General features: G+C 42.8%; 1 protein-coding gene across 1 annotated transcript in view; it reads right to left on the bottom strand.

Annotated features, from left to right (window-relative positions):
- The window catches only part of TMEM132C (transmembrane protein 132C), a 374,589-nt gene that overhangs the window by 33,583 nt on the left and 328,071 nt on the right, over window positions 1–12,935 (bottom strand). The window contains exon 5 of the mRNA XM_018576482.1: window positions 7,869–8,012. Coding sequence (XP_018431984.1) covers window positions 7,869–8,012 — 144 coding nt within the window. The remainder of the gene's footprint in view (window positions 1–7,868; window positions 8,013–12,935) is intronic.

The following is a 12,935-nucleotide window of genomic DNA, read 5'->3' as shown; positions in this document are numbered from 1 at the left end:
TCCAGGCCCTCAAGCCTTTTTCTTCCGCGGGGGGCTTTTGGACGGTGAGACAAGGGAGGTCTCCCGCGGTGCCATCATGAACTCCATAGCCCTTGTTGCTGACATGAATGATTCCACAGCGCCGGTTGGAGTGGAGATGCGGAGCACGGCAGGGTAGGCCAATGTGAATTTGATGCGACGTTCCACTAGTAATCTGCACACCTCAGAGAACGACTTGCGCTGTTTGGTTAGGGCTGCCGAATAGTCGGCAAAAAGCAGGAGCTTGTGACCTTCCGCCACCATGTTGCGCTGGGTTCTATAGGCTTGAAGGATCTGTCTGCGGTCATTGAAGTCCAGGTAGCGGACTATCACCGGTCTGGGTTTTTGATGGTCTCTAGGGGCACCCACTCTGTGCGCACGTTCAACCCTGCACGGGGACGGCAGGCCCAAAGCCTTTGGCATGGTCACTGCGCAGAAATGTAAGAGGTCCGCAGGGGGAACCGTTTCCGGCAGGCCGATGACCCTCAGATTGTTTCTCCTGGATCTATTCTCTAGATCGTCTACCTTTTCCATCAGGAGATGGATGGAATGATTAGAGTTTTCGAGTGACCGCTGTGTGCCATGTAGCGAGTCCTCCAGGTCACTGACACGTTGCTCTGCCTGCTGCAAGCGGTGGCCATGGGACTCTATTGTTTGCTGCAAAGGGCCCAGCTGCTGCTGTATCGCTTCCGTCACTATGGCCTTCATATCAGCCTTGAGATAGGCAGCAACAGCTGCCGCTATGTTCTGGTGTTCCGCCTGCAGAGACGCAGTGGGAGAGGGCTCACCTTCAGCAGCGTCGTCAGGGGATGTCAGCATGTCGTCTGTCTCCGCCGCCTCCACCATCTTGGATGTCTCGGAGGTGCCGCTGGAAGAAGGTAGGATGGCCCTTCTCGTCGGGTTCGGACGAGAAACGAACCTGTCCATGTATGTGGATGACTCGTTCTGGTGATTCCGGTGATTGCAGAGCGTTGTGAGAGAGCCGAACGGTGCACTCGATAACTGTACGGGACGGAGCGATGTTGCACACGACTAGCACATTGGGCGCCGGAACCGGAAGTATGTCATAGATTTTAAGGGGAACCCCACACAAGAACACACAAAAAAGTGGGTTTTCCCCTTCACATCGAAATGCTCCCTTCAAATCAGGATTTCCCTCCCTTCACATCAGAGTTTCCCTTTTACATAAGCAGCCCCCTTCAGTTTTCATTCCCCTCTTCACATTACAGTCCCATTACCACAACATGTTGTGGTACCCATAAGGAAGCCAGGAGCCACACCAGTGTACCACAGCACCCTGGTTGAGAAAGGGTGTTGTAACCTATTATAACAGATTACTTGCCTTATTGGCCCTAAAAGCTACTATCCATGTGATGAGGTTTAACAAAGTTAATGCACCTCTGCTACATCCGCCACTGAAATTCAAGGTGTTGGCTGATGTCAGGTTCAGTCAAGTCACTTACCAGGTCATATGAAAGTGCTTGTCACATTGGGGGAGGTCACATGTTAGCCTTACCCGGAAGCACTGGGTATTGTAGCTGGCTATAATGGAGGCAGAAGTTGTGAGAAATTGCCGGTCAAGTGAGTGTATCTAGGGCAGGAGGGCACTTTACAAACATATTGTGATCTTGTCCTAAATAGGCAAGGTGACAGTGTCTCTTTTAGGGCTAACCATACACTATATAATCTGTTTGTACAATTTCCTTTAGATCTACCATCAACTATCTTGTGAAAGAGCGTGCCTGACTGGATGCAAATTTATTAGGCTGTTAGGACCCCAAACTAAATTGTTTGGGTAGAGCTAAATGGCATTGTATAGAGATTTTGGTAGCTCTAAAGGAGGTTGTAAAGAGATTGTAAAGTATATGGCCAGCATGAGGCCTCATGTTGACAGGCACTGTGTTTAGACATTTGACATGCGTTTGCAATCTACATCAAATGCAGTTTAAGAAAATTCAATTGACTTTAATTGCACACTATACATGACAGTTCACAGGCTTCTTTTGGCCTATTTTCAAATTTCATTTCTTTGCCTGCAACATGTCCTTTTGTGGTACGTTAGGATTTTGGTGAAAGCAGTTAAAATGCAGTTGAATAAATACCACCAAAAGAAAGCTCTATCTGTCCCCAAAAAAGGGTATAAAATTCATTTCAGTACAGCGCTGCATGACGGAATAAATGTCAGTTAAAGTACAGCAGCGCTGAATACTGAAAAATGGCCTGGATGGGAAGGGGGTTTAACACCGCGGATGTCAACTGGTTAAACACTGTGCTTTCCATTGCAAAGCAGCTGCATGTGTTCTAATGGAAAACACAGCGTTTAACATGAACACCCACAAGGCTGAAACAGTTTGACACAAGAACAGAAAAACTGTAAGCAGGGGGTAATTCAATGGTTTTTTGCAAGGCTAGTTTGCTTGAGATAGCATGGACTCATACATGGACTCTATGGGGTCTATTCACAAAGCAGCCAAAGGATCTAGCCGTAGCTTCGGCCGATCCTTCGGCTAGCTTTGGCCCCAGGACCACTTCGGCGGCTCAGCCGAGCTGAAGGCATATGCTTCGGCTCGACTGACAGCCTGCTTCTGATAGCTGGGCAGAGCCAGCCGTGATCTTACGGATGACTCCGGCCACTTGAAGAGAGATCAGCGTCCCTGGTTAACAGCTAACCAGGGACACTGATCTCCAGACAGCAAACTCTCCCGGGCGCTCCGGGAGTCTCCCGCTCCCGGCCGCCCAGGAGAGAAACACTGCTTTTTCTTTTTTTTATTCCGACACAAGGCCGTTGGGTGGCGTCAGAATAAGAATAAAATAAAAAATTTTCACCATAGGAATGCATTGCTAGATTCCTATTGGCTATTTCAATTTGCAATAGCCAATAGCAAAGTAGCTATTGCACCCGCACACTGCTGCAGTTCTTCATCAGGTCCCCACTAGTGATTGACAGCAGCAGGGGGCGGGTGCAATAGCTAGTTTGCAATTGGCTATTGCAAATTTAAATAGCCAATAGGAATCTAGCAATGCATCCCTATGGCCAAAGTTTTTTTTTTCTTCTTTTTTTTGACGGCAGCAGAACCACAGCCTATAGAAAACAGTTGGGCGGAGCTAGCTGTCATTGCTAGCTCTGCACAATCGTTTTCTATTTTTTTTACTCCTTTTTTAAATTATTTTTCTGTTCTGCTCGGTCCCACAGAGGCACCGAGCAGAACAGCCATGCTGAATGCCGCTCATTTACTCACTGCTGTTTGGCATCTATAAGAATAGACCGAACAGCAGCGAGTAGCATGCCGGAGGTTCAGCTTAGATGATCCAGATGTTGGATAAGTCTAACTCCTTCTGCACTTCGGGTCGGCCGAACATGCTGTGCATGTTCGGCCGACCCGAAGCCACACGAAGCAACCCGATGTACAACTGATTTCAGCCGATATACGGCTGAAATCAGCCGTACAAACCTGAAGTGAATAGCCGAACAGCATTCGGCTCACTTCACTTCAGGTTGGTCGTTCACTCGGCTGCCTATGGCAGCTTAGTGAATAGACCCCTATGTGTAATGGTTCTCTGCACCTTCTATCCTTTGCTATTCATGCATGAAAAACAGAAAAGAAGAAATAAAAGTATCTAATTATTAATTACACACATTTAGGAAAGCACTGTGTTAGGCTGCAGACACACATTTATGAAGAGATTAAGTTGTAAATAAAGAGCAGTATTTATCTTTTTCATCTGTTCCCAGTCACGCAAGATGAAGCAGAGATTGATTTAAGAACAATCTGCCTTTGGATTTTCTTTAGCATCATTAAATGTATGGTTGTGTCACCTAGCCCAGAGGAACAGCAGATAGTATTATTTTTTATAGCAAACTAAAGTGTTTCTTTAAAGTACAATCTGACATGACATGACTTCTGTGAATCCCAGAGGTCATATTTTGATGAGCATGATGTTCAATATCCTCTGGGTAGCCAGGATACCAAATATTTTACAACAAGCAATGTAAAGCCAGAACACACAAGTAACAAGTACGCTATGCTAAAATAAATAGAGAGGATATTCACACAAACTTAAATTTAAAGGATTTCTCTTTATACAAAAAAAGCTAACTTTGTACTATTGGACCATGAATACATACATAAGTAGCATGAAGATGTGTGCTTTCCAAGGCAGTTCCAACATGTGTCACTGTCCCATCACTTAGCTCCACCACCTGTACTAAGCCCCATCCCTACCATCTCCCCACTCCCCTAGTGCTTTAAATCCTTAGCAGTATAGTTGAGCTTGGAGTTTGGGTTGGACTCACCTGAACTTGACCCAAACCTACACTGTTCACAGTTACATAAACAGCCAAACGGCCCAGTTTGCCAGCCTGAATCCCATCTGTAAACAAACTAGCCAGGGATCACAGATTATGGCATTGACCAAATATGATCATGACTGTATTTGACATCCCTAGGATCTCTGGCACTATTGTTTACATTTCAGCAAAGCCTGAGATTCTGCCATTGCGTCCTGAGCAAACATAGTGGGGCAGCGGGTTATCACAATCAAAGCTAAATCCATGCCCCCTTGCAAGGTATCCCCCAATGTTAAAAGGCACATGGCCCAGTATGGTTTGCCGAACCCCTTGCAATCCAAACCTTGCACTGTTCATTCATGCCTACTTAGGAGCATTGACAGTCTCTTTATATATAATTTTCCTTCTGGAGTCTATTAAGGAATCCTCTTCTTCAGAAGCCTCTCGAATGGCAACTTTCCCAACTGTTAAGGCATTTTCAGCTTTAGTCTGACTTGCAGTCTAAAAGGCCAATGAATGAGAATGGAAAATAAATGCTACCACATTAGTTAAAAATTCTTCACAAAAAAACAATCGCAAAGGTTGGAATTAGTTTTAAATTGTGTCTGTCAATCTAGCTGTAAAAATGTTTCTGTGTATCTATTTATCTATCTGTAACAGTGGGTAGAATACAAAGTTCTTCTTATAATGTGCTGTATAGTAATGAACTGGAAATACACAAGACATTAATTGTTTTCTATGGCATCCATTGCTATCCCTCCCTTGCTTTATTTTAGCAGTGCAATATCTATTACTTATCCTTGTTGACTAACCTTCACTGGGTCATTTGATTTTCTACAAGTGGTATTATATTGAAACACCTTATTTTAATCATACAATTGGAAGACTGGAGCTGCATCAAATGCATTGAGTTTATTAGAAACAACCTTTGTGCCCTGTGAAGAGAATGTACTGGGCAGCGTTTAATTATTTATCATGCAGACTCCCAGTTCTGTACCTGTGAAATAACTTTTCCCAGATGTAAAGGTTTGTTTATTCATTGATGGCTTTGTCTACCTTCCCCCACGATTCTGAGTTATAGGCTATTATATCTGGCAATTTCTTTTGCCGAGTACTTTACCTCATGTACACGTATACTTGGTTTTTCTAGCAAAGAGTAATGAAGTGCTGTAACTCAAAGCGTTCCTCAGTTTTATCAAGCTAATGGAAGTAGTAGATGCCAATGACACAAAATAAACTTTGGTGTAGAAGTCTTAAGCTTAACTTAGACATTTGAGGTTAGTTGGGCATGGAGGTATGATCCAAACACTCTGTGCCAAATATATTGGCAAGATGTCACATCAATATGGGTGCAAGGTGTATATGGTTCTGTGATTGGAGCAAGCTAAAGAAAGGGGAACGGATCAAGAAGTGGCACCAACTTATCATGATGGAAAGAATAACAAACAGGTAATATTTTTAGGGTAATTATCACCTCTTGAGCATTGGCAATACACTGATTCATTTTTATATGCTTAAAGGAGAACTATGGGGTCAGTGTTTTCCCCATAGTTCTCCTTAAGGTAACGGGAGGACACAAACTGGCGTCCTCCCGTTACCCTAAGCTCAGTATACAGCTACAGCTCGCGGTATACTGTGACGCCGGAGCGGATCCCGACTTAGACAACGAGATCCGCCCAGCTGCGTGAGTGACAGCATGCTCTGCCTCTAGATAGGCAGAGCCAGCTGTACCCGCCCCCTCCCCGTCCTTTCCGCCAGTCAGGGCTGGCAGATCGGAGCAGGGAGAGGGGAATCCAGCCCCTCCCCCTGTCACGGCAGAGAGCCGTGACAGGATCGAGAGGTGAGCGAACCCGGTATGTGTTCGCTCACCTCCCGATCTACTGAGCCGACCTGTGACAGTCTCATTGTCACAGGTCTGCTAGAACTATGAGGTGAGTGAAAAGCACTCACCTCATAGTTCTCCTTTAACTGCTAGATTTAATTGCAAAGAGAACACACAAAGAAGCACCGCTCTTCCACAGTTTAGGGAAGGAATTAGCCGGATGCTTGCTGTCAGAAGCACATACTCACTCCAATATGAGCCCATACAAACAGAAGAAAAGCTTCTCTATGACTACAACTATGACTATGATCTGTACGACGTAGAGATCATCTCTATGACTAAGGCCGTGATTGAGTAAAAACGGGTCAGAGGGGGTTTACCTTGGACGGGACACCTTTGATGTGGTGCAAGCTTTAATATACTATTCCAGCAGAATTTGGTGAGCGGCCATCTTTTCTTCTGTTTGTAGGTGCTAGATTTTATTGTTTTTATTGATTAGACATCTGACATGGTCATTTTAGAGAGCAAAGGCAGAAAATTAATCTGCATCAGTCCAATCACTTTCAAGTTTAAAAGTTTCTAGCCATATGTAAACCAAAATTGAAAGTGATTATTTCAGAATGGATTAATTGCTCCACAGACTCATGTTGAAAAAAACCCTGACTTTTCCAAGCCCTCTGATTGCTTTCACCATCAATTTGATCTGGTAGAATCCATCCAAAGCCATTTAATTATTAGAAGTAAAAATACAGATAATTTGTAAAGTCTTTCAAAATATTGAGACAAATGAAACAAAAAAAATTAAGTTACTGGATCGATGCATGTATTTATTTTGTACACAGTCATTAGATTGAGTCGCATAGATGGGAGCTTCTAGTCAAAATGAAGGCAAACAAACAAAAAGAAGCTCCACTCTTCTGCTCAGGAAAGGAATGAGCCAGGTGCTTGCTGCTGGGAGTCCTCGCTCCAACATGAGCCCATACATACAGAAGTAAAGCTGGTTGCACACTGGATTCCACTGGGATCGTTTATTGAAGCATGTACCACATCACTGGATTCCCGACCAAATTCCACCCCTCTGATGCATTTTACACAATCAATGGCTTAGTCGTAGAGATGATCTCTACATCATAGATATCTTAGTCATAGCCATAGTCATAGAGAAGCTTTTCTTCTGTTTTTATGGGCTCATTTTGGAGCGCTTCAATAGACTATACCAGCAGAATCTAGTGTGTGGCCAGCTTTTCTTCTGTTTGTATAGTCAGAATTAAGGTTGCATTTTCTATACAATGCACTGCAATGCACATCAATACAGCATTGTGATGTAAACAGGGCACAAAGTGAATAATTGCTTTACACATACCCTTGCATTGAGCCTGCGGTGATCTATGCAGGTCAATGCAGTTCATTGCATATGGTGTGGACAATCCCTCATCAAGCTAACAAGAGGATGAAGGATACGAGCAGAGAGTTATGTGACTGTTCCAGAACACTGTGGAAGTTGTAGTAGAAGGAGAAAGGCTCTAAAACAGGGATAGGCATACTCCGACGCTCCAGCTTTGGGGAAACTACTCTGCCTCTGGGAGTCAGGCTTGCGGCTATCAGTCTTAAAATGTCTAATGGAGTTTGTAGTTGCACCACAGCTGGAGAGAGTTTGCATACCCCTGATCTAGAAGACATTTTAAATGATTGACACTTTACAAACATTTCTTTTGTCCATTACATGACATAGCCACTTACTTTGACAACGTCCTCATCAGAAGACTTGCATTCCACCAGTTCAGATATATCCATTACAGATCCATCTTCTTCAACTGAAACAACTTTAACTGGTACAGCCACCGTTTTCCCCGTAAGAATAGCAGTATTTAAAATCTCTGTGTCCTGTGCAGAAACAGAAAGACTAATATGTATTTGTGCAACTTTGAGCGTCTTCCTTGAACATTGTCACATTTCTTTAGGACATTATAAATAGTTATTTGCTGAATATGTTGTCATGCATTCTTTTGTAATGCAAGTAAACACATTATACATTAACACCCACTGTGGGAGCAAAGCAGAACTCCAAGTTATTAATAAAGAAACAAAAAAATAAATTGCCCAGCCTGTACAAAAACAAAAAAGCTGCTTTGGCTGCAATACTCACTGTCTAGCAGCACTGTCCCACACAGTCAGCTCCTCCACTGGATGGTGCTCCTCTTCTGGGATCATTGATTCTCATTTTCATTCCACCCACTTTCTAAAAAGCTTGGGCTGTCATGAACACACCCCCTGGGGTTACACCATCACACCAGCATAGGCTCATGGTACTTTAGCACATCCAACATAATTTTGTAAATGACATTCTATTTTAAATTTAGAACCACCCACTTTTGTCGGAGGAAGGATCTGTTCATAAAATGTGAAGATGAGCTTCAAAGCGCGCATTGCATTCAAATGCAACATCCACTTAGTAGTTAGACCCCTGAACCCCACCCCAACTCCTACCCGGGATGCCAAGGCAATGGTGATATCATGCATCTTCTATTGAGACCCTGGGAATGCTCATTATCTCAATACCACAGGAAGATGCTACAAAAGCATTGGTTGCTTGTAACAACTCTGCTATGCAAGCCTAGGATCACAACTGTGGAGAGGGAATTCTCACGGTCTGTTCAGTAATCGGTCTCGGATTAAACTCTCTCAGCAATTTAGAGAAGTGTTTAAGACCTTGAACATCATGTAGAACTGTGGAATCAAGGTTAGGGGAATGGTATGCGCTGGAAGTGATAGGGTTAACTTTGAGAAAGACACCCGGTGGTGAGCTCTGGTACTACTCTCCACTGGTCAATACACTACTCCCAATCTGGCAGAAATGAGAGGAATATACATATGGACTAGTGAGCAGATAACTAATGCAGTAAGTACAGGCGCTGTTCTTCTAGAATGTCACATGCATCACCTGTATAACATTACTTGCTGGCAGTATTGATATAACAGTCATATATGTACACACTGAGTTGGTTAAGTAAGATTTGATTAGTCCAAGCTATGCAATCACAAAGGTTATCAGTAATGGCAGTATTGCCCCAGATACTTGCGATCACGGAGCCTCTAGCTGATGTCACTCCTATGGTTTCCTGTGGCTAAGTGGTAGTTGGCTCCCAGGTGTCACTTCTCCAGGATCGGGTGTCAATAGTTATGAGGCGCTCCTTCAGTGTGGGGTTCGCCCACGGTGTGGGGTTGCAGCAATGCTGCTTGGGTCCGCCTGAACGGTCTGCGGTGGCAGAGCATGAATCTTCGGCGTTCACTGTTGCAAACAGTAGGACGCCGAAGATTTGTTTGGCCGCGTCTTAAAAGGCCTCCTACGCCTGCGCCAGGAGGAGCCAGGGTCCGACGTGCGCGTGCGCCGAGTGGAGCAGCCCTGGCCCGTTGTGCGCATGCGCGGTCCCGGATCGCGATCCCGGGATGGAACCCGGTAAGTTTCTTACATTGCTGTGGGGGTACTGCCATCTTTATGCCTTATCAGTTAAAGAAAACCTGTTCTGAGAGAAATATGGAGGCTGTCATTGTGAAACTATCTATAAAATTGGAGCTGTCTGACTGTCATGCTGATTCAATGGCTTCCTAAATCACTGATTTGGAACAAGTACGCAGATCATAAATTTAGGGACAGTGCAGTCTCCAGCAGCTGCCCATCTTCTAGCTTGGAGAAGGGAGGAGGAAGAAACGAAGAACAGAGAGCAAGGGAATTGAATGCTTTGCTGTGTCTGTGTGTTTGTGGAGCAAAACAAATGGCAAATGCACTCATCAACTCATAACCAGCTTTCAAGCAAGGTGCACATGGAAGGGCTTTATACAGTACAACAGTTTTCCAGCACAATCACCAGCCAGCATGCAAAAAGAAGACGTGTATCTAAAACCTCTGTTGTTAACCTTAGCGGTTAGACAGGTTTTTTTTTGCATGCTGGTTGGTGAGTGTGCTGGGAAACTTTTTGCTGCTGTGTGTTTGTGTAGACAAACCCAGCTTTCTCGCACACACAAGGGTAGCTCCGTGGGACCCTGGAAGGGAAAGGAGCCACTCTAAAACTAGATTTCAGGGCCAGTGCTCAAGGGACCAGCTGATTTTGCAGCAAGCTGAAGTGGAATTACAAAGGATCAGACCAGGCAGAAGCTTCATTTAGTAGGTTTAATGATAACAGCTGTGGCTGGGAACAAGCAACATGCAGTTCAAAGAACAGAAGCTTGCAGGCCCATTTTTCTAAGAAATGTTACAATACAACCATATGGGCTACAATATGCCATGCTACCGATACGGCAGACTTACACATGTGATCTTTCCACCTGCATATGCTTTTGAAGATACTTGCCACTAGCCAAGTGAACAGCCTATTTGCCTTTAGTAAATCAATTCGAGTATGTCTCCTGAGTTGTTCTATACCGTTCTATATGAATTCTATTCTGGCGCAAGCACATGGACTTGATACGTGCCAAGTGTGCCTTGTATGCTCTTAGGGTTCATCTAAAGTTCTTCTGTATATTTCTTTATAGGGCTGCTTAACTTCCAGAACTAAATAACTAACTATTACATAATTTTTATGATAATAATAATGTATATGCTAAATAATATCAGCAACATGAAGTATATGTTTAATATCAAAATTCCACCACAAAGCTAAAACCTTTAAACATCAAGGAGAAGCACACATTGTAAGTGATTTAATCAGACTTTGAAATAGCTTAACACCCTTTTGACTTTAATGTCACTTTAAGTAAGCCTTCAAGTGACAACTTGTCACCGTCATAGAATTCTAGATTTTAGTTTATAGTTATGGATCTTTTGATTCCAGTGGGTTTTTCAAAGAGATCTAACTAATAATTACTATTCACCAGAAGAAAGCCAACAATAAGCTCCCATTTAGGTCACTGAAGAGTGCCTCAACTTGAGTTTTCTGCTCCACAGCGGTATTGTTTAAATACAATTTAAAAATACATATCTAGCACTGACAATGCCCAACAAGCCTAAAAACCCCACATGCTGTATGAACAAATGGCACGTTTGTTCAATCTACCAGCATTTTCTGGATGCAAAACTGGCCACTGGAGCATAAAGGAATTATTTTCATTGCTGCATACACTGTCCTTAAATGAGAAATCAACACTTTGTTTTTTTTTGTATTTGTGATTGAAGTGATGATACATAAATAGCTTCTGTTTTAACAAGGCAGCGCTGTGTTTTAGTATTCTAGCGGAAGGTTTTTTGATTGCATTCTTTTTTGGCCCCCTCATCAAAACTTGACTGGTTATCCTGTCTAATTTAACTGGAAACACAGCAGGAATGACATACAGCAGTTTTCATTATGCTGGAAAAAAAATCATAATGTCTTAATAAATAAACAGTACAAGTCAACTCTTAGTTCCTTGTTTATAATACATTGACCATACACTGATTAATTAATAAGTTTGTTTTGCCTTATTGTTATCTTTAATAAATCATCCACTGTAAAAGCAAAAGCTTTTATCTGATGCAGTCCGTTATTAAAAAAGGTTAGGCTGAGAATACCAATAAACAACAAAGGGTTAATGAAACAGATTGTTAATGAGCACAGAGACTTAATATATGCATACCACCTACTCTTTCTACTTTCCAACTCTGCAAAAGAGATTTGTCCCACTTTCCTGCCAGTTCATAAAACTAATACGGTGTATAAGTGACATTATTATAAACAAAACCAGGATGCTCTTTACATGGGAGCTTATGTTACTCCAAGGAATAAACCAATTAATTCTTAGCACTGGTATTCAGACAATTGCCATTCAGTGGTAGGCTGCAAAGCATTCAAGTGGGACTAATTTAGGTACTAATTTAACATTAACTTGGGCAGAATGAGAAAGAGAAGTGACAGCTACGAAATACAATCCGCCACAGTTTATGGCCTAAGGAATAATTTGGTTACAGAGTTACAAATCTCTTGGTCGAACGACATTGTAGCAAATCCATCAAATTTACCATTAAGGGTCTTTCTTCCTGTTATCTGTATGCTATAATAGGTAATTAGTATGTATTTCCATGATTGGTGCAATAAGCACTACATTTTTTCCAGGAAAAAAAAAATTTGCAAAGGAAATAATAACAAGGAATCTATTTGAGAGAAGGTTAAAAATTAAGTAGGTGTTAAAAAACAAAAGTTAATTGGTTTTCGCCACTCCCCTGATTACTGCCTTTATTCCTTTTCTTCCCTCGATATGTTGTTTGGATGGCAAAGCACACCTTGCCTATGCCATAGAGTATGTGTGACTAGCACCACTGCAGACACAACAGCGGACAGATCGGTCAGTGATCAAGAAGCACTGGGTCATACACGGCTGATTCATAGGCAATGGGGTGGGAGGTACACAGAAGGTTTGGGGTCTGGGGTGTGTGTTACAAGAGAAGATAAAGATGCAATAGAATGGGCAAAACAAAAGAAGATTGACAGGCAGAAGGGTGGGTGACATAATACAAAATATAGAAGTAGAGAGTTTAGAAGCACAGTGCAAAAAAGCAGAATAGGAACCTGTACAACAAACAATGGATACACAAATTATATTCACCTACAGTATATTTGGAAAATAGCGCACTGTTCAATGAATGGGAACCGTTTCTATTATTATCACCCCCATTCATTATTTTTCACGTTGCTTTAGTATTTGACAGTCAGCACCTTGGACAGCTCTCAAATAAATTTCTTACATACTCTATGAGACTCTACTGAACAAACTGCTCTAAGGGGAAAACAATAAGTAAATCTTAGCATAAGAGGTCCCCCCCCCCCCCCCTTACCATAT

Source organism: Nanorana parkeri, unplaced genomic scaffold (genome assembly GCF_000935625.1).
Source record: "Nanorana parkeri isolate BGI_ZX_2015 unplaced genomic scaffold, ASM93562v1 scaffold68, whole genome shotgun sequence".
In the NCBI taxonomy this organism is placed as follows: domain Eukaryota; kingdom Metazoa; phylum Chordata; class Amphibia; order Anura; family Dicroglossidae; genus Nanorana; species Nanorana parkeri.
This window is presented reverse-complemented; position numbering and strand designations above follow the sequence as displayed.